Here is a 23,537-nt window from a genome sequence, read left to right on the forward strand (position 1 = left end):
TATTTTTTTAAAGTCAATAGTCTTCCATAATAACAAATATTATTTCAAACTTAAAATAAAAGAATAATAGACAGGGGAGCTGGAGAGAATTTGGTCAAGCCCATGCCTTCAGGCAATAAAGTGTAAAGTGGTAAATTTCTTATCTGGTGTCTATATCTAAACAAACTCCCTTTTTAATTTGAACTTATTTTATTTGTTTGATATTTTATATTCACGGAGAACAAGGAATTGCATACATGTAGAAATACTTCATCTACTTGAAGATAATAATCCTGTTGTTTATCTAAATCAGATAATTTTCACTCCAATGTCTAACTTTTTCTCCCAGGATCCATTTTTCAGCTCTTAAATCTTTTTTGTTTTTTCTTTATGTATTTCAATTTCTCCACATTTTAAGAAAAACATTGTGTCTAAAAACAGCCAATGTTCTTTACTTATTCTGAAAAGTACAGAAAACAGCAAGATTACTTTCTATCTGTACTAAAACATTGTGGAATTAGCTTTTTAGATAATGGTACTACATTTCTGTAATAAGTAACAGGTCAGTTATTCTGCATAGATCTTCTTCAGCTCTTTCTGTGCTTAGCAGACAAGAGTTTCATTTTTGTATAGAAAAGGGAACGTTGAGGAAAGAACTTAATAAAATCTTGACTACATAAGCAATAGTATTTTTAAAGCATTCATATTAAAACATTCTATAAGTAAATAAGCTACAAACTGATAGGAGAATTAAAATTTTTTAAGTTATAGTAATCCTTTCTGGACAGTCTTTAGAAAATTGAAGCAACAATTTACAGAATGATACTGTAGTAGCCATAAAAATTAATTTCTATCCATAAAGGCTTTTCTGTTTTTTTCTTATCATTCAAACTGTTTTCATTTCTTGAACTCCCTATCTACAAATGTTCAATTCAATTTAGTAAATTTGCCATTCCTTAGACTTCGGACTACTTAAATATGCTTATTTCTCTGCTAACAGTAGATCTTTTTTTCAGAGAAGGAAAGAAGAGACAAAAGGAGAAGAAGGGAAGGGAAAAGAGGGGAGGGAGGGAAGAAAAGCAGAGAGGAAAGGAAAAGGAAGAAAAGAGAGAGGAAGGAAGGAAGGAAGGAAGGAAGAAAGGGAGAATGGTAAGAGAAAACAGAAGAGGAGGAAAGAAGGAAGAGGGGCAGTAGGAAGAAAGAAAAAAACGTGTAAGTCAACAGTTTTATAAGAAAACAGGGCAGATACAATTGAAATTAAAGATCATTTTCTAAAGGAGAAATGATGGACATTTTCTCCTTTGAGTTTTTCCACTTTCATTAACCTCTGTATTTCAATTTTCTTGTTACTTATGAAGTCTTAAAGCAAAATAAACTATTATAGGCAAAACATTGCTATATTCAGGTTTTTTTAATAAATGAAAAAAAATCTTACCAAAAACAGAGGACTTGAGAAATGTTTATTTGTTGTAAACATCAAGTTTTCATCAATATTTTCAGGTGACTGCATCAAACATTTGCTTTCAATTCTCACGTTTGCAGCATAGAAACTATTGCCTGTAATGCCAAGGACACTACTATTTACAGATTCTGTTCTTTCAGGTGTTGAATTTTGTGAAAAAGGGGATGCAAACTTTTGTGAAGCAATATAATCTTGAGGAAATTCTTTTTCAATTGTTTTCTGTGAACCTATAATATAGGATTACCAGAAAATGGAATCATCAAATGAATCACTGCTTTTAAAATTTTTAAAAATAGGTAAAACCATCATATGAAAAAATATCAACATTTCTTATTTGAGCAATATTGTTAAATTAAATCCTTAAGTTTAAGTAATTAGATACACTTAACCTCTATCAGAACCTCATTTGTAAAATGGAATTAATAATATCAACCTATTTAACAGGGTTGTTGTGATGAACAAATGAAATAATTCATGTAAAGAACTTTGCTAATCTTAAAGCATTATGTAATAATAGCTATAATTGCTACAACATCATAGTATTAGTTGTAATTTTAAGGCTATAGCTTAAGATTCAAAGTGGGTTTAAATACCATATTAATAAAAAGAGGTCGACTTCTGAGAGCCAAGATGGCAGAGTAAATTATAAACTGCTGTAACCCTTCCTTGGTTCACCTCCAGATAAAATAGCATCTTAGATCCTGGAGTGGTGGAAGCAACAATGAGAAATAGTAAAACAATCTTTATAAAAGCCCAGAAAACTAAGGAGTAGAAGTGGTAGTGGGATCATAGTTCAAGACAGAAATTACCCAGCAAGTTGGAAGGAAGCCCCACCTCAGCAAATCAGCAGGAAATGCTGAATCCCCAGGGTGTTGGAACAGGTCACAGCCAACTCCAGGACCTCTGGTGGACTCCAGCTCTGGTAATCACCCTGTGCTCCAGTATAGCCCCAGACAAACAAGCATCTTCCAGCAGTCAGAATTTCAAATGCCTTACCACAGGCCCTGGCAATAAGGTATCCTCCAAGGGCCAAGTTACCACATAATTCAGCATAGCTCTGAGCAATGAGGCATCCTTCAGACACCATACCACCACTTGCTTCAGTGTAGCACCAAGGAAACACTGAAACAATCCACTTGGCTTCAGCACAAGTCAGACACCAGTATTAGGACCCCAGCTCAGCACCAGATAAGCTCCTAGACCCCTACAAACTCCAGTAGTGCCAGACACCTCTGATCCTACCCACCCAGTCAGTACCAGACAAAAGGTTGACACAAAAGCTTCAGGATAACATCAGTGCGGCACCAGGGAAACAGGCAAGGTTTAGAGCTACTGGCACAAAAAACTTGATTAAATATTCCTTCCCCCTTGGGATTATAGCTCAAATTAAAAAAAAAAAAAATACCAAAGAGGAAAGAGAGAGAGAGAGAGAGAGAGAGAGAGAGAGAGAGAGAGAGAGAGAGAAAGCAAGGGAGAGAGAAAAAGACAGAGAAAGAAGGAGGAGGAGCAAAAAACAATAACAAAATCTGACTATGCAAAATTATTATACTGACAAGGAAGACCAAGACACAAATTCAGAAGAAGATAATGGCAAAATACCTATGGGCAAAACTCCAAAGATAAACAGGAAGTGATCTCAAGCCTAAGAAGATTCTTGGAAAAGTTCAAAAAGGAACTTAAAAATCACAAAAGAGGTTAGAAAAAAAAAAAAGATTGGGAAAATAAATGAGAGCAATCCAAGAGAATTATTGAAAAAAAAGTCAACAACTAGGAAAACTACTTAAAAAGTAGAATTGGCCAAATGGAAAAGAAAGTACAAAAACTAATTGAGGAAAACAATACCTTAAAAGTTAGAATTTGGGCAAGTGTAAGCTAATGATTTTGATTTTATGAATCATAAGAAGCAATCAAACAAATTCAAAATAATAAAAAAAGGAAGAATGATGTAAAATACCTGATGGGAAAAACAACTGACCTGGAAAAGAGATCCAGGACTGTACTACCTGAAAGCTATAATTAAAAGAAGGCCCTGGACAGCATCTTCCAAGAAATTATTGAGGAAAACTGCCCTGATATTCTGGAACTAGATGGCAAAATAAGTATTGAAAGACTCCATCTATCTCTTCAAAGTAACTTTCTAGCCAAATTTCAGAACTATCAGATCAAGACAAAAATACAAGTTTCCAGAAAGAAACAATTTAAATACTGAAGAGTCACAATTAGGATGATTACACAATTCCTAGTGACAGAAATATTAAAGCATCAGAAGTCATGTAACATGATATTCCAGAAGGCAAGGGAGCTAGGACTACAACTAAGGAACCTGGCAAAATTAAGCATAATATTCCTCAAGGGAAAAAATGATCATTCAATGAAATAGAATTACATCAAAAAACCAACCCATATTAAGACCCAAGAGAAGTATAGATGAAAGGGAAAAGAAAACAAAGATAATTCAATAGAGCTAAACTATTTACATCCCTACGCAGAAAAAGGATAATTGTAATTCTTAATAATTGGATCATTTAGTAGATAAAAGGTAGGGCAGATCCGAGAAAGTGGTTGGTAGACAGAAGCAAAACAGTGGTGAGAGGAAAAGGATGAGAATACAAAGAGGTTAAACAGGAGGAAAAACATAGGATGGAAGGAAATACACAGGTAGTAATCTTAACTATGAAGGTGAATGGGATGAATTCTCCCATAAAATGGAAGTGGATAGCAGTGTAGACCAAAAAACACAATTCTACAACATATTGTTTACAAGAAACACACTTCAGAGAGAGACACCTAGTGCCATCTAGCTGCCCTGTCATCCATATTCTTAAAAGAAGAAAAAAGAAAACAAAATTATACTAGTGGGTGACCTCAACTGTTCTCTCTCAGAACTTAATAGATACAACCAAAACATAAGAAAAAACTAAGGAAGTAAATAAAATATTAGAGAAGTTAGATATGACAGACCTTTGGAGACAACAAAATGAGAATAGAAAAGAATATACCTTTTCTCAGCAGCACATGGCACATACACAAAAACTGACAGGGCATTGAAAACTTCAAAATCAAAAGTAAAAAGGCAGAAATATAAAAGGTGTTCTTTTCAGATAATAATGCAATAAAAATTATATTCAACAAAGGACAGTGGAAAAATACTTTGAAATCAACTGGAAACTAGAGGTACAGTGGATAGAGCACCAGCTCTGAAGTCGGGAGGACCTGAGTTCAAATCTGGTCTCAGACACTTACTACTGCCTACCTGTGTGACCCTGGGCAAGTCACTTAACCCCAATTGCCTCAGCAAAAAAAAAAAAAAAAAAAAAATCAATTGGAAACTAAATGATCTAATCCTAATGGTCAAAGAACAAATCACAGAAATAATCAATAATTGTATTAAAGAGAATGACAACAATGAGACAACATATTAAAATGGAATGTAGACAAAGCAGTACTTAGGGGAAAATTTATTTTCATGAATTCCTACATCAATAAAATGGAAAACAACAACAACAACTCATCAATGAATTGGGCATTCAATTAAAAAAAAAAAAACTAGAAAAAGAACAAATTAAAAATCCCCAAATGAGCATTGCATTAGAAATCCTAAAAAAAAGTTGAAATTAATAAAAGTGAAAATAAGAAAAATATTGAGCTAATAAAACTAGAAGTTGCTTTTATGAAAAAATAAGAAAGATAAACCATTGGTTAATTTGATTTTTTTTAAAAGGAAGAAAATCAAATATCCAGTATCAAAAATGAAAAGGATGAAATCACCACCAATGAAGAAGAAATTAAGGCACTCATCAGGAAATATTTTGCCCAATTATTTGCCAATAAATCTAACAATTCAAGCAAAATTGATGAATATTTATGAAATAAATGACTGGCTAATCTAGAAAAAGAAATTGAACCAACTACTAATGAACTCTCTAAGAAAAAATGCCCAGGGTCAGATGGGTTTACAAGTGAATTCTACCAAACATTTAAAGAAAAATTAATTCCAATACTATATGTATTATATGGAAAAATATGTGAAGAAGGAGCGCCTACCAAACTCCTTCTCTTATGATACAAATATAGTGCTAATAACTAAACCAAGAAGAGATAAAACACAGAGAAAATTATATATCAATTTCCCTAAGAAATATTGATGCAAAAATTTTAAATTATTATATATATTTTGAAATACAAACAAGGTGATTACAGCAATATACCACTAGGCATATACATTATGAACAGGTGGGATTTATATGAGGAATACAGACGATTCATTATTAGGAAAACCATCAACATAACTGATTATATCTCAATGGATGCTTAAAAAAGCTTCTGGAAAATAACCCCCCATTCTTAATAAAAAAAAAAAAAAAAAACAAAAAACACTCGAGAACAAGCAAGCTAGATGGTGCAGTGAATACAGCACTGGTCCTGAAGTAAGGAGGACCTGAGTTCAAATGCAGCCCTAGACACTCAACACTTACTACCTATGCGATCCTGGGCAAGTTATTTAAGCCCGATTGCCTTGCCAAAAAAACCCCCAAACACTAGCACTAGAGAGTACAAGAAACCCTCTCCCTCAAAAATAAGAACAACAAAACAACCCAATACAAAAACACCAGAAAGCATAAGATTAAAGTCTTAAAATAATGAATTAAATGTACTTATTCAGTGCCTTACCAATCAAGCTACCAAAAATCTAATCTGACAGAGCTAAAAAAAAAAAAAATTCATTTGAAATAATAATCAAGAATATCAAGGAAATTAATTTTTAAAAATACAAAGGAAGGTAGCCTAGCAATAAAGCAGTAATCATCAAAACTATCCGGTACTGGCTAAGAAACAGACTAGAGGATCAATAGAACAGACTCAATATACAAAACATGCTAATCAATGACAAAAGTAACCTAATGTTTGATAAATCTAAAGACTCCAGCTTTTGGGATAAAGCTGTCAGGAAAAGTGAAAAACTACAGTACACAAAATAGCTATAGACTAACATCTCACACCCTATACCAAGATAAGATCAAAATGAGTGCACAATTTAGACATAAAGGGTGACATAAACCTATGGAAATGGGAAAAATTCATGATCAAAAAAAGAGATAACATTATAAAATGCAAAATGGATAACTTTGATAATATTATATTAAGCTAAAAAGCTTTTTTACAAAAACAATGCAACCAAAATTATAGGGAAAGCAGAAAGCTGAGAAACAATTTTATAGCAAGTGTTTCTGATAAAGGCATCATTTCTCAAATATAGAAAACTGAGTCAAATTTACAAGAGTATAAGCCATTCCCCAATAGACAGTCAAAGAATATGAACAGCAGTTTTCAGATGAAAAAAGTCAAAGCTATCTATAGGCATTTGAAGGAATCACTTTTCTTCCTTTTAAAACAACTCTGAAATAACACCTTACACCTATCAGATTGCCTAATATGACAGCAAAGAAAAATGATAAAAATTGGAGATATGGGAAAATTGGTACACTACTGCATTGTTGTTGGAATTGTGAACTCTTACAACCATGCTAGAGAGCAATTTGAAACTATGACCAAAAGGCAAGCAATCTGTGCATTCCCTTTGATTGAGCAATATCACTACTAGGTCTGTATCCCAAAGAGATCATAAAATAAGGAACAAGGACTTATAAAAAATATTTACAGCATTACTTTTCATGCATGGTGGCAAAATAGTGAAAATTGAAGGGATGTCCATCAATTGAGGAATGGGAAACAAGCTGTGGTATATGAATGTAATGGAATTCTGTTGTGCAATTAGAAATGATGAATAGGCAGATTTCAGAAAACACTGGCAAGATCTGTATACAAACTGAAATATAATGAAATGAGCAGAACCTATAAAACATTGAATGTAGTATCAGCAATACAATGATCTAACACAAGTACCCAAAAGACTAATGCTATCCATAACCAGATAAAAAACTGATGGTCTCTGAATGCAGATAGAGGCATATTTTTCCACTTACTTTATTCTTTTCTTATTTTTTTTAAACTTTCTTTCTTCACAATTTTGATTAATATGGAAACCTGTTTGACATTATAGTACATGTATTAACAATATTAATACTCCCTACCATCCTTGAGAGGAAGAAAAAGAGGGAGGGAGAAAAATTTGCAACTCAAAATTATGTAAAAATCAACCTAAAAAGTTTCTTGGCATGAAACTGGAGAAAAATTTAAAATACAAAACAAAACAACAACAAAAAACCCAGTAAGGATTTATAACTGAGAAGCAAGGTAGTGATGTACTCAAAAACACATAAGTCAGAAATGCAGGAGTGTATAAAATCTTGGGTATTCATTAATGTCTAAGAAATATTAAAAGAATTACATGCAAGCCTTGAGAATATTGAGTATACAGGATAATTTCAGAAAGGCCTGGAGAGACTTACACGAACTGATGCTGAGTGAAATGAGCAGGACCAGGAGATCATTATATACTTCAACAACAATACCATATGATGACCAGTTCTGATGGACCAGGCCATCCTCAGCAACGAGATCAACCAAATCATTTCCAAAGGAGCAGTAATGAACTGAACCAGCTACGCCCAGAGAAAGAACTCTGGGAGATGACTAAAAACCATTACATTGAATTCCCAATCTCTATATTTATGCACACCTGCATTTTTGATTTCCTTCACAAGCTAATTGTACAATATTTCAGAGTCTGATTCTTTTTCTACAGCAAAATAACGTTTTGGTCATGTATACTTATTGTGTATCTAATTTATATTTTAATATATTTAACATCTACTGGTCATCCTGCCATCTAGGGGAGGGGGTGGGGGGGTAAGAGGTGAAAAATTGGAACAAGAGGTTTGGTAATTGTTAATGCTGTAAAGTTACCCATGCATATATCCTGTAAATAAAAGGCTATTAAAAAAAAAAAAGAGAGAATATTGAGTATATATCCTAAGGAAGATTTCTTGAAAAGCAAGACAAAAATTAGAGTGAGAAAGCATGGAATTATGACACAAAGTGAGGAGAGTATCTACTCTGATGAGAATCATCCAAATGTCTTAGCTAATTAAAACTTTTTACTAATTATCAAAGTAAAAATTTACCATGACTATATTTAGTAAAAATTAATCATAATATGATACTCAAAATACAAAAATTAATTTACCATCTCTAATACAGAAACTTCTCAATGCATTTTTCATTAATGTAATTGTAGTCATAGGAATAAATTAGAGATAATGGGAACCAGAAAATCTACAAAAAGAAAAATGACACTAACATCTCATTATTTCTATAGATGCAGGGCTTCCAGATAAAGGAATCGGTGATGAGTCAAGTCTTTTTTCTCTTATATAATCTTTTACTTCAGATGATTTTTTCCCTCCCTTTGATATTTCCTCTTGTGTTTCAGCAGAAATAGCATGTTGGCCTTTTTTCAATTGTTTTGTGGTTTTACTTTTGTTACGCATATTTGTAACCTAAAAAAGCAAAACAAAAAATTATATTTTGAAATGTTTTATTGGAATGAATAATTTTAACATAATGAATAGAATATACTTAATTTTATTAAAAACTAATAATTTAATGACAAGAGTATGAACTTTGACATAATGTAGGACATCATAAGGAAATGTAAGTCTTAGATCTGATTTCCATATCTTAATGGCTTTCTGCATTTGAACAGAACAAATGTACCACATGATTTTTTCAATTTCCCTTAAAAACAGCAATATCATTTGAATATAAGGAACTTCATATAAAGATTAATATAAAAGCTTATTTATCTAAAATAGTGGTCCCAATCTTATTTTTTTAAACTAATGGCAACTTTGGATCAATTTTTACTTTTCTAGGAATTGGTAAACTTATTTGTCAATGTTATAGATTTTAAAATAAATATTATAAAAAGCATATACCAATCAACTAAGAAACCAAATAATTTGTTTATATTTTCAAATGTGAAACATAAAAAGTAAACTTTATTCCATACTCATATTCCAATGAATGTCTGACTTCCTGTTGTTAATCTTCCCTTCAAAAATGAAAAAAATGGAAAGCATTGTAAAAAAAAAATTGAATAACTATCAAAATCCAAAATAATTTAAGTTGACTTATCATGTGAGAGTTCATTTCAGAAAGAAATATGGAATTGAGAAAATTTAATGAGGTTGTTGCCTCCAGGAGTAGAGAATAGGTCTGGGAGCGGGGTGTGAGGAAGACTCTACCACAGTGTTGGCTACTCTGCTCTGGTTTCAAGCCAGTAGATCAGCAGAGAAGTTATTAAATTTCCACCACAAATGCAGAGGGTAAAGAGCCCCAAAGCGCCAGAGTGTCATGAGACCTGGCTACACCCACCCAGCACCTGAATGACTCAGTGTGATCCAGTGCAGCTGATTGCAGCGCAGCGGCTGCCGTTTCGCTGACACTTCCTGATGCCTGTTGAGGAAGCTTGGAAAGCCCTCATTACCCCAAAAGAAGACCCCAACTTTTTTTTTTAAATGAGTAAAAAGGCAAAACTAGCTCTAAAAATAGATAGCTTCTATAGTGAAAGAGAACAGATTTCAGACTCTGAGGAGACTAAAAGCAGATTGTCTCTAGATGAAGCCCCAAAGGGTGATATAACCTAGTCCCCACCACACAAAGCTCTCCTAGAAGAAATTAAAAAGGATCTTAAAAGAGAACTAGAAAAAGGGGGAAAGGAAAGGAAAACTCTGCAAGAGAGTTGGGGAAATGAATATAACTCATTAAAAGAAAGATTTGTTAAAGTGGAAAAAGAAAACAACTCCCTGAAATGTGAAATGAAAAAGGTAAAGAACTCCCAGGAAAACAGAAGTTGTGAATTAGAAAAAAAAAAAAAACAAAAAAAAAGATCCTTAAAAAAAAAATTGGTGAATGGAAAAAAATTCCATAGAACAAAACAACTCATTTAAAAACTCAGTTGGACAAATACAAAAAGAAATAAAGTAAATGAAAAAATAATTCATTAAAAATCAGAACTAAACAAATGGAAATGAATGATTCTAGAAGACATCAAGAATCAGTCAAGTAAAACCAAAAAAATGAAAAAAAAAAAAAGAAAAATGTTAAATACCTATTTGGGAAAACAACAGACCTGGAAAATAGACCTAGGAGAGATTATAATCTAAGGATTATTGGACTCCTTAAAAATCATGACGGAAAAAAAGAGCCTAGACACTATTTTTCAGGAAATCATCAAAGAAAACTGCCCAGATATCATAGAATCAGAAGGTAAAATAGCCATTGAAAGAGAATTCATCAAACACCTCTTGAAAGAGACCCCAAAATTAATAGTCCAAGGAATATTGTGTAAATGCCAGAACTACTGGACCAAGGAAAAAATATTATAAGCAGCCAGAAAAAAAAATAATTCAAATCCTGAGGAGCCACAATAAGGGTTACTCAGGATCTAGCAGCATCCACATTAAAGGATTGAAGGGCCTGAAATCTGATATTCCAAAAGGCAAAGGAACTTGGAATGTAGCCAAGAATAAATTACCCAGCTAAACTGAGCATTTTCTTCCAGGGAAGAAGATGGGCATTCAATGAAACAGGTGAATTCCATTTATTTCTGATGAAAAAACCACAGCTAAACAAACAAACAAAAAAAATTGACCTCCAAATATAGGACTCTAGAGAAGCATAAAAAGGTAAAAGGAATTCTTGAGAATGGTATTTCTATTATGGGCATATATAGAGAGTACATGTATAATAATTCGATTTTACTGTTATAATATAGAAAAGGAACTAGAGGTGGAAAGGAGATTATACCAGAAAAAAAAAGAAAAGTAGGGGTAAAAAGAGGGAAATTACATCTCACAAAGAGACAAAGGAAACCTATTGTATCTGAGGGAAAGAAGAGAAGAGGATGAACATTGTGTGAATCTTACTCATCAGATTTGGCTCAAAGAGAAAATATTAGACATATTTTGTTTATAAAGAAACTTCTCCCATCTCATTGAAAAGTGAGAGGGAAAAAGCAGAAAGAAGAAGGGGTAGGCAAAATAGAAAGGAATACAGAAATAGTAGGGGAAAGGTTTAAGAAAGGGGAAAGAATTCTAAAGCAGGAGGGCTGTGTGAGGAAAGTGGTGCTCCTAAGTTTAATACAGGGGAGGGGAATAAAGAGGAAAGGAAAGAGAAAAGTAGGGGAAAAAAGAGAAAAGAGGAAATTAGAGGAATAATTTGGAATTACTTTGCCCAACTTTTTGTCAATAAATTTGATAACCTAAATGAAATGGATGAATACCTTCAAAAATATAGGCTGCTCAGATTAACAGAGGAGAAAGTAAATTGCTTAAACAGTCCTATTTTAGAAAAAGAAATAGAACAAGTTATTAATCAACTCCCTAAGAAAAAAATCCCCAGGACCAGATGGATTTATGTCAATTCTACCAAACATTTAAAGAATAATTAACTCCAATGCTATGTGAAAAAATAGGGAATGAAGGAGTCCTACCAAATTCCTTTTATGACACAGACATGGTACTGATACCTAAACCAGGTAGGACGAAAACAGAGAAAGAAAATTATAGACCATCTCCCTAATGAATATTGTTGCAAAAATCTTAAATGAAATATTAGCAAAGAGATTACAGAAAATCATCCCCAGCATAATACATCATGACTAAGTAGGATTTATACCAGGAATGCAGGGCTGGTTCAATATTAGGAAAACTATTAGCATAATTGACTATATCAATATCTAAATTAACAAAGAACATATGATCATTTCAATAGATTAAGAAAAACCATTTGATAAAATCCAACACCCATTCCTATTAAAAACACTAAAGAGTATAGAAATAAATGGGCTTTTCCTTAAAATAGTCAGTAGCATCTATTTAAAACCACCAGTAAACATCATATGTAATGGGGATAAACTGGAACCATTCCATAAGATCAGGAATGAAACAAAGGTTGCCCACTATCACCATTACTATTCAATATTGTATTAGAAACGCTAGCTTTGGCAATAAGAAATGAAAAAGAGATTAAAGGAATTAGAGTAGGTAGAGGAAACCAAATTATCACTCTTTGCAGGATATGATGGTATACTTAAAGAACCCCAGAGAATCTACTAAAAACCTATTAGAAATAATCCACAACTTTAGCAAAGTTGCAGGATACAAAATTAACCCACAAAAATCATCAGCATTTTTATACATCACTAACAAAATCCAACAGCAAGAGGTACAAAAAGAAATTCCATTTAAAATAGTTGTAGATAGTATGAAATATTTGGGAATCTATCTTCCAAGGGAAAGTCAGGAACTATATGAGCAAAACTACAAAACATTTTCCACACAAATAAAGTCAGATCTAAACAATTGGAAAAACATTAAGTGCTCTTAGATATGTCAAGTGAATATAATAAAGATGACAATACTACCTAATCTATTTATTTAGTGCTATACCAATCAAAACTCAAAAGAAACTATTTTACTGATCTAGAAAAAATAACAACAAAAGGTCAAGAATTTCAAGGGAACTAATGAAAAATAAAATCAAATGAAGGTGGCCTAGCTGTATCAGATTTAAAACTATATTATAAAGTAGCAGTCATCAAAACCATTTGTTATTGGCTAAGAAATAACTTAGTTGATCAATGGAATAGGTTAGATTCACAGGACAAAATCATCAATAACTATAGCAATCTAGTGTTTGACAAACCAAAAGATGCCAGCTTTTGGGATAAGAATTCACTATTTGACAAAAACTGCTGGGAAAATTGGAAGCTAGTAAGGCAGAAACTTAGGCATTGACCCGCACCTAAAACCATACATAAAAGATAAGATCAAAATGGGTTCATGATTCAGACATAAAAAATGAGATTATAAATAAATTGGAAGAACATAGGATAGTTTACCAATCAGACCTGTGGAGAAGGAAGGAATTTATGACCAAAGGAGAACTAGAGATCATTACTGATCACAAAATAGAAAATTGTGATTATATTAAGTTAAAAAGTTTTTGAACAAATAAAACTAATACAGACAACATTAGAAGGGAAGCAATAAACTGGAAAAACATTTTTACAGTCAAAGGTTCTGATAAAGGGCTCATTTCCAAAATATATAGAGAATTGACTCAAATTTATAAGAAATCAAGCCATTCTCCAATTGATATATGGTTAAAGGATATGAACAAACAATTTTCAGGTGAAAAAATTGAAACCATTTGTAACCTCATGAAAAGGTGCTCCAAATCACTACTGATCAAAGAAATGCAAACTAAGACAACTCTGAGATACCACCATACCTCTCACATTGGTTAAGATGATAGGAAAGAATAATGAAGAATGTTGTTGCAAGGGATGTGGGAAAACTGGGACACAATACATTGTTGGTGGAATTGTGAATGCATCCAACCATTCTGGAGAGCAATTTGGAACTGTGCTCAAAAAGTTATCAAACTGTGCATACCCTTTGATCCAGCAGTATTACTGCTTATATCCCAAAGAGATCTTGAAGAAGGGAAAGGGACTCATATGTGCAAAAATGTTTCTGGCAGCCCTCTTTGTAGTGGCTAGAAACTGGAAATTGAATGGATACCCATCAATTGGAGAATGGTTGAATAAACTGTGGTATATGAATGTTATGGAATATTGTTGTCCAACAATTTTGGACCAGCAGGATGATTTCAGAGAGGTCTGGAGAGACTTACATGAATTTATGCTAAGTCAAATGAGCAGAACCAGGAGATCATTATACACTTCAACAACAACACTATATGATGATCAGTTCTGATGGACGTGGCTCTCTTCAACAATCCAAATCAGTTCCAATTGTTCAGTAATGAAGACAATCAGCTACACCCAGAGAGATAACTATGGGAAATGAGTGTGGACCACAACATAGTATTTCCACTCTTTCTGTTATTATTTACTTGCATTTTTGCTTTCCTTCTCAGGTTTTTTTTTTAACCTTCTTTCTAGATTAGATTTCTCTTGGGCAACAAGATAACAGTATAAATATGTATACATATATTGCATTTAACATATACTTTAACATATTTAACATGTATTGTATTACCTGCTATCTAGAGGAGGGGATGGGGGGAAAGAGGGGAAAAGTGGGAACAGAAGGTTTTGTAAGGGTCAATGTTGAAAAATTACCCATGCATATGTTCTGTAAATAAAAAGTTATAATAATAATAAAAAAATTCCATTAACTATTGAAGAGTAAAGTAAGCAGAGCAAATATATATATATATATATATATATATATATATATATATATATATAATCACACACATATACATACACACAACTATAGCAATGAAATAAACATTTAAAAAAAATCTAAGTGAATGCTGCAAAAATATAAAAAACTAGCACAATTTCAGAGAAGAGAGATAAAAAGAAAAAACCTCCTTTGGACAATTGAGAAGTTCCACAAGTGTTGAATGTTGCACATACATAGACTTTTAAAATGTATTCAAGTTTTGGTGATTTTTTTCTCTTTTTAAAATCTTTTATTATTTATTATTATAAGATAGCTTTCTAGGAAAGAAAAAGGGGAGGGCTTCTGGGGAAAATTTTGGTGGTGTAAAAAAGATATTAATAAAAATCCATTTTAAAAAACGTTCCCCAGCCAATAACCTTAATTATCTAGTGTTTGACAAACCCAAAGACCCCAGTTTTTGGGATAAGAATGCATTATTTGACAAAAATTGCTGGGAAAATTGGAAATGAGTATGGCAGAAACTAGGCACTGACCCACACTTAACACCGTACACCAAGATAAGGTCAAAATGGGTTCATGATCTAGGCATAAAGAATGAGATCATAAATAAATTGGAAGAGCATAGAATAGTTTACCTCTCAGACCTGTGGAAGAGGAAGGAATTTATGACCAAAGAAGAACTAGAGACCACGATTGACTACAAAATTGAAAATTTTGATTATATCAAATAAAAAACGTTTCCAAGTGCTTACTAAATGATGGTTGGTCAAGTTATTACTTTCATATATTAAAAACAGGAAGAAAAAGCCCTGTGAGATAGAAGCCTGAAAGAAACCGGTCTTTCTTTTTTTCTTCCACTTAGTTTATTTATTTTTAATGAACATTGTTTTATGAATCATGTTGAGAGAGAAAAATCAGAGAAAAAGGGGAAAACTATGGGAGAAAAAGGAAAAAAAAAACCAGAAAAAAAGAAGTGAACATAGCATGTGTTGATTTATATTCAATCTTCATAGTTCTTTTTCTGGATGCAGATGGCATTTTCTGTCCAAGTCTATTGGGGTTGCTTTGATTCAATGAGCCATTGAGAAGCACCATGATTTTAATAACTAATCATCACACATTCTTACTGTTTTTGTGTACAATTTATAGTTAGTTCTGCTTGTTTTGCTCAGCAACAGTTCATGTAAATCTTTCCAGGCCTTTCTAAAATCACTTTATTTATCATTTTTTATAAAACAATAATACTGTTCATATACTACAACTTATTTAGCCATTCCCCAACTGATGCGCATCTCCTCATTTTCCAAATTTTTGCTACCACAAAAAGAGCTGCAACAAACATTTTGCACAGGTGGATCTTTTCCCCTTCTATATGACTTCCTTGAGATACAGAACCAGTAGTGGCACTGCTCGGTCAAAAGGTATGCACAGTTTGATAGCCCTTTGGGCATAGCTCCAGGTTGCAGAGACTCAATTATTTTTAAACATTTGTAAAAATATTTAATAACTTTAATTGAAACTATTTACCTGAACTTCTAATTTCTCTTTACTGAGGACAACTGGTAACGATTCTTCTTCACTTTCTGATTCTGAATTTGAGAAATCTTTATAGTTTTTTTTAACTAGTCCTGCTCTTCGAGGACGTTGGGGTCTTGTTGTTTCTGTGATTCTTTGATCTACCTTGAGATCTGTATTTTGTGCCTGGGATAAAATTAATTAATATTAGTAGATCAATCATAATTTGAGCTAAAACTGTTCTATATTTTTGTGAGAAAAATTATCATTTTAGCAAGATGTGTAATGTTTATACAGAGATAAAAGTTATATTAATAATTGGAAAAAAATTATATACTTGTACATGCAACTATATTCTTGCTAAAATGATAATTTTAAAAATTTCTGATCTTGGTCCATTTTCTACAATTTTCTTTTCTTTTTTCCTGAAATAACTGATAATTTTATTTCAATTAACTATTCTTTAAAATAGTTTTAAATCATAACTAAAAGATTTTATAAAAACCTGATAGCTTGTGAAAATGGAGAAAATAAAATGCATCAGTAATAGTACTTGCTCATAAAGCTCAGATAGTGCTTCAATAGTGAATCTCGAATAATTAAAGAGGAAATCAGAGTAAACAAAAGACAGAAGGAATCTCTAGAGATATGCAATGGTTAAAAGTTCAGAGAAATCATACAATATTTTTGGTGACAGAAGAGCATGTAATGTATCAATAAAAAGTTTTACCTTCTTAGATTTTGGTAGTTTCACTTCTCCTGATAGACCTGAAAATGAGGAAAATTTTGTGTAGTTAAAAATTTTAGTAAGTAAAAATTAATACCAAAAGTACCAATGGTTTCACTTAACATTTCAGTAAGTCAAACGCCATTTAGATTTTATCATCTATAAATTCAGATAACAAGAATACAGTTTGATATTTAAAAATCACTTTTCAACCATTCAGACTAAGTTTTTAAAAATGGCAATAGGTAACCTTTAAGAATATTAATAAGATTGGAGTTCATAGATATCACCAAATTATTACTTTACTTTCTTTACTCTTTAAAAGCTCTACTCTGGTGTCCCATCATAATATAGGTATGTCTAGATTTTATAGCACTGCCCACACCAAAGGACATGAATTTGAAAACCAAATTAGAACGAAGAATTTAATATTAACTATGGAATTACATGATCATTAATATATTTCAAAATGATTTTTTAAAATGTTTTATTCTCAAAATTATCCTGAAGTAGGATTTCTTAACCTTTTTGTGTGTCATGGGCCTACTTTTGCTTTACAAAACGTTTTTAAATAATCAAAAGAAATATTAAATTCTAGTTAGAGATATTAGAAAAATATAATTTTCTCATTCATGTTCACAGACACCCTAATAAAAATCTATCTATAAAATAGATCCCTTCTACTCTTTTCTAAAGGGTATGACTTGCTGTGTTTTGGTTCTTAATTCTTTATATGTTTCCATAGTCTGTTTCTTCATCAGTACACACTTGAAAAGAGATTCTGAATGCCAGTATTAATAGGGGGGGGGAGCTGGGGAAATCATGAATTCTGCAATATAGGACTTATTGTCCCTCATGCAACTTCTAGAAGCAAAAAAAAGAAAAAAAATATTAAACTTCAGTCAGATGAGTGGGTATAGTAATCAGAATCTGAATCCTGAGCAGTGAGATTGTAAAGGACCTTAAAAAATATAAAAGAAAGAAAAGATGAAAATTGGTATCCTGGGTATCCCAAAAGTCTTTTTGCAGTTTTAAGTTTTAATAGCTTATCCTAGAAAGTTCCTGGTGAGGAAACTTCTACAATACAGATTAAATATTGCTTAGAGGCATTGAGAAGTTTAAGTGATTTGACAAAATCACAAAGCAAGTTTGTAGTAGAGCCTAGACCTGGGTAGTTCTGATTCCAAAGTTGTCTATTTACTATGGAATATTGTGTCTCTTAATAAGCCAAAGCATGAAAATAAAATAAAAAGTAATATTTGGAAAATACAAAAATTTTAAATACCTTAGAAAAAATAAAACTTAGGTGATAAAATCACAAAAAATGAAAAAACTAGATATTTTCTCAAATAATTTCTTACTTGATCGCATATTTTGAGGTTTCTTCACTTTTTTATTTCTGCTATAATCTACCAGTTGAGGTTTGGGTTTTTTATTTGATTCTTTTAGCCAACTAATATCAGTCTTGCTGTCATCACCTCTATAGTCTGTGTCTGTGTCACTAAAGAGATGCTTCCTGTGATTTGTTCTAGTCTAAAAGAAAACATAATAGAAAATTATTTGTGTGAACCATATTAAGAAGCACTGAATATAGTATAAATTAATGAGCAGAACTAAACTTGAAAATATATACTCTTAAAATATTTCTCATTGTTCAGTAAAGCATTGGATAATTTTATTATTAAGTTTGCCAATGTATCTGACTTAGGTCTAAAATAATTGGTTGAATTGTTATTTTGATATTTTTGTAGATCTGTCATCTCATCAATATGAGAATTCCTCCAGTAGTGTAGATCACAATTATATCTCATTTGGTGTAACAGTTATCAATGTCTTCTATAAGAGGTTTAACCAACATACTAGAGGTCTTTCTCTATATGCCTAGAAATTGTGTGGACACCAAATGAATAGATAGGTTCAAATTTACCTTATTCTTACAACATATGCATGATTGGCCTACTATACGTTCTGGTCACACATTTCCTTTACAACATATTTTATGTGAATTTCCTAGCACAGTTCTGAATTACTAATATGTTAAGCTAAGCTCACTGATGCCCACCAAGTATCTTTCCATTACCCTTTCAATGATTTCAAACTATGAATTCTTTGAAAACTTTTGTATTCTGTAATTTGCTGTCATATATCATCACTGAAAGCACTGTACTATAACAAAGATGGGTTTCTGTTTTGGAGAGAAACTTGTTTCATGTATTTGCCAAAAATCACTAAAGCAATCTAGCCTGTGCTCAATCCTAGATCCCAACACTATTCATTTGTATTGTTTCTCCAAGATACATGCACTTAACAATTGACTGTATAGCAGGGGTCCTCAAACTATGGCCCGGGGGCCAGATGCAGCAGCTGAGGACATTTATCCCCCTCACCCAGGGCTATGAAGTTTTTTTATTTAAAGGCCCACAAAACAAAGTTTTTGTTTTTACTACAGTCCGGCCCTCCAACAGTCTGAGGGACAGTCAACTGACCCCCTATTTAAAAAATGTGAGGACCCCTGCTCTATAAGCTGTTCATAGAAATACATATCATGATGTGAACAGACATTTTTATCTTGCTTAGTTTTTCTTTACTTTTTATTATAGCTTTTTATTTACAAGTTACATGCATGGGTAATTTTACAGCATTGACAACTGCCAAACCTTTTGTTCCAATTTTCCCCCTCCTTCCTCCCACCCTACCCCAGATGGCAGGCTGCCCAATACATGTTAAATATGTTAAAGTATAAATTAAACACAATATAAGTATACATGTCCAAATAGTTATTTTGCTGTACAAAAAGAATCGGACTTTGAAATAGTGTGCAATTTCGTTTAGTTTTTATATATACAAATATTATATGTAATAAATATAGGTATAATTATATGTAACAAGTATATATTATGTGTAAATATGTCAAATTCTTTTAAGTGGTAATGGATTTCACTTAGGAGACTGTAAAATCCTGGGATTTGGTGCAAATAACAAAATGTTAGCAAAGGACAAGAATCCTGGAGGGCTTCCCCATAAATAGGAAATTCATTTTTCATTTGAGCTCCATGTTAATCATTCTTATCCTGGGCCTCTTTCTCTTTTTCCTCTATACTATTATTTTTGGGGATCTTTTCTTATCAAAATCTGATAGGTTTAACTATATCATCACAGGGGATTAAAATCTACTTATCTAGTTCTCATCTCTCTCCTGTCCTCCAGACTTGCATCTCCAAATGCCTATTGGACTTCTCAAACTAGACATCCTTGAGACACTTAAAACTTGACTTGTTCAAAATTGAACTCATTCTATTTTCCTTCCCTCTTCCAAACTTCCTTATCGTTGTCAAGGGTTCCATCATCCTCCCAGTCATAAAGCTTAGCATTTAAGTATCATCTTTAATTCATTCTTACCCCACATTTCTAATCATTACAAGGCCCTATTACTTCTACCTTCAAATCTTTCATTACACTCCTTTTTCTCCTCTAACACTGGTGCAGATTCTCGTAATTTCAGATTTGGACGATTGCAATATCTTCCTAGTTTGTCTCTTTGCCTCAAGTCTCGCTCCTGCTTCAGTGTATTTTCTACTCAGCTGCCCAAGTTATCTTTCCCACAAGTTTGACCATATCATCCCCATCCCCATACCATAAATCCCTAAGGCTTTATATTTCCTCCAAGATCAAATATTTTAAAACCAACTACATTTTAAAGTCCTTTAATACTTTGCCCCATTTCTATCTAGTCTTTTTATATTTACTCTCCAACATATGTCCACTGAGACTGGCTTCTGAAGCTGCTTAAATTAGACAATGAATCTCTAAGCATTTTCATTTAAAAAACTGGCTGTCCATTCTGGAGAGCAATTTGGAACTATGCTCAAAAATTATCAAACTGTGCATATCCTTTGATCCAGCAGTGTTATTACTGGGCTTATAACCCAAAGAGATTTTAAAGAAGGAAAAGGGACCTGTATGGTCAAGAATGTTTGTGGCAGCCCTTTTTGTAGTCGCCAGAAACTGGACATTCGTGGATTCCATCAATTGGAGAATGGCTGAATAAATTGTGGTATATGAATATTATGCAATATTATTGTTCTGTAAGAAATGACCAGCAGGATGATTTCAAAGAAGCCTGGAGAGACTTACACAAACTGATGCTGAATGAAATGAGCAGGACCAGGAGATCATTATATACTTCAACAACAATACTATATGATGATCAATTCTGATGGATGTGGCTATCTTCAACAATGAGATGAACCAAATCAGTTCCAATAAAGCAGTAATGAATTGAACCAGTTACACCCAGCGAAAGAACTCTGGGAGATGACTATGAACCACTACATAGAATTCGCAATCCTTCTATTTTTGTCCGCCTGCATTTTTTATTTCTTTCACAGGCTAATTGTACACTATTTCAAAGTCCAATTCTTTTTGTACAGCAAAATAACTGTTTGGACATGTATATATATATTGTATTTAATTTATATTTTAACATATCTAACATGTATTGGTCAACCTGCCATCTGGGGGAAAGGGTGGGGGGCAGGAGGGGAAAAGTTGGAACAAAAGTTGCAAACAAACTGCAATTGTCAATGCTGAAAAATTACCCATGCATGTATCTTGTAAATAAAAAGCTATAATGATGATAAAAAAAGAAAAAGAAAACTGGCTGTCCCCTATACCTATGAGGCTCTCCATTCATCTCTGCCCTCTAGCTTCTGATTTCTTTCATGACCAAAACCAATCTGATTTTAATTGGCCACCAACAAGCAGAGTCCCATTTGATCATTATTTGGGTCCTGATTGACTCTTATTGAATGTAAAATAGCAATCATTTCTGCTTTGGCCAGAAACTCTGAGAGTTTTCCCTTCTCAGATTCATTTATTTATTTAGTTGTTGGGTTTTTTTTTTTTTTGACTAGCTGAAAGAGGAGATTCTTTTTGCCAAAATTGTTATCTACTTTTAATCACTAAATAGGTACTGCTTCAGTCAAATTGAGACTGTTTGAAAATGTCAAGGTCTCCCATTTATCCTGGTCCACCTCCAGTATTCTTGATTTATATCTGGCCACTGGACTCAAATGGCTCAGGAGGGGAAAGTGAAGCAGGTGACCTTTAATAGCCCTCCCTCACTTAAATTAAATTCATTTGCATGTCATAGTATCTATCATCTCCTTGATGTCATGGCCCTCTTTGAGAATGAAGGACAAACAATCACCACCTCTGTGATATTCCATCTTCTATAAGAAGCCTTCTGATTCCATTTAATGCTAGTTCCTTTCTCTTGTCCTGTGTGTGTGTGTGTATAACACACACACACACAGATATTCTTTGAAGAGCTGTTTGCATGTTATCACTTCCAATAGACTATTATCTTCTTGAAAGTATGAACAATATATTATTCACCTTTCTTTGTATCCCCAATATCTAGCATAGGACCCAGCACACAGTATGGTCCTTAAAAAATATTTGTTGACTGCCCTTTGGTTTAAAGTAAAATTTTGGAAAGTATTTCTCTCGTGTATGTTTCATTTGATATTTACAATTAGGTCATTAAACAAGGTATCTTGTTAACAAACATCTTAAAAGTTGTTTACTAGAGACACTATGTTACTGTTGTTACTTCTATTGTTTTTAAAGGCTAATTCTCCTTATACCACCCAGTGTAGACTTTCTGAAGCTACTTACAGGCCCATTTCCATTACTGAAGGAGATATGAGCATTGCCCTCCAGTGTTTCAAATTTGGCCTAGTTTGCTTCTCCTTTAGACTATTTGGTAGTGGTCCCTGTGCTTGGGTGTTGAGTATTTTAATTGCTAGATTTAGTGTAGACAACAGGTTGACAATCTACTGCACCTCAGAATTTGAGATCTACCAACATTAATTTCTCTAACAGCAGGGGTTATAGACATGATATACTATGAATGCATAGGGATCCCTGTTAGAAAAGAGTCTTTAAGGCAGTATTTTACTGGGCTCAAATAGTTTTTAAAGGCGACAAATAAAATAGTATCTTTTATTCTTTGAAACTTTTAGTTAATAGTGAGACTGTAAAGGTGTGAACTGTAGAATATTGTTTGGAAAACTTTATCTGTTCCTTTTTAATAGGTACTTCAAGGATATCTGTATAAAGTTAAATATATCAATTCAAACACAGATTAAGTTTTTCTATGAATTGTTCATTTTAAAGATCAATACAATAACTATAAAAAACAATTATAATAATAAAATACAAAAGCAAAAAAATCTCATTTCAAGTTGTATTCACATAAAATCTCAAATATGTAAAGTTGAAATTACAGTCAACAAAACTACCTAGATAATATTGCTATAATATAAATTGCTTACAACTGGAAAAATCACAAAAGGAGAACTACTCATGAAAAAACATTTTTAAGAAGAGGAAATTGGTAATTTTGGATGTAAGAATAGCTTTTAACAGAATCATAACAACATGATTAAGAATCTTACTTTTTTATCTTTCTCTTTCAGAAAAGCTTCATTTCCATCATGACTCCTTAAACCTAACCTTAAACAAGTAAATGTTAACTTAAAAGATATTTATGTTTATTATACAAAGACAACAAAGAGTAGAAGGAAGCCATAAAACATTTCTATTCTGAATATATATACTTAAAACGTCAATTTCCCAATCTGTAAAAATGAAGGTTTTGGACCAT

At 32.5% G+C, this 23,537-nt stretch overlaps 1 protein-coding gene across 4 annotated transcripts in view; it reads right to left on the bottom strand.

Annotated features, from left to right (window-relative positions):
* The window catches only part of SYCP2 (synaptonemal complex protein 2), a 114,926-nt gene that overhangs the window by 19,282 nt on the left and 72,107 nt on the right, over positions 1 to 23,537 (bottom strand). For 3 of the 4 annotated variants that reach the window (XM_031951711.1, XM_031951707.1, XM_031951710.1), the window contains 6 exons: positions 23,329 to 23,386; positions 18,229 to 18,400; positions 16,871 to 16,908; positions 16,153 to 16,326; positions 8,703 to 8,901; positions 1,415 to 1,668 (listed from right to left, as the gene is read on the bottom strand). In XM_031951711.1, coding sequence (XP_031807571.1) covers positions 1,415 to 1,668; positions 8,703 to 8,901; positions 16,153 to 16,326; positions 16,871 to 16,908; positions 18,229 to 18,400; positions 23,329 to 23,386 — 895 coding nt within the window. The remainder of the gene's footprint in view (positions 1 to 1,414; positions 1,669 to 8,702; positions 8,902 to 16,152; positions 16,327 to 16,870; positions 16,909 to 18,228; positions 18,401 to 23,328; positions 23,387 to 23,537) is intronic. The other variant, XM_031951708.1, reaches the window with a different exon arrangement.

This window comes from Sarcophilus harrisii, chromosome 2, assembly GCF_902635505.1.
Source record: "Sarcophilus harrisii chromosome 2, mSarHar1.11, whole genome shotgun sequence".
In the NCBI taxonomy this organism is placed as follows: Eukaryota; Metazoa; Chordata; class Mammalia; order Dasyuromorphia; family Dasyuridae; genus Sarcophilus; species Sarcophilus harrisii.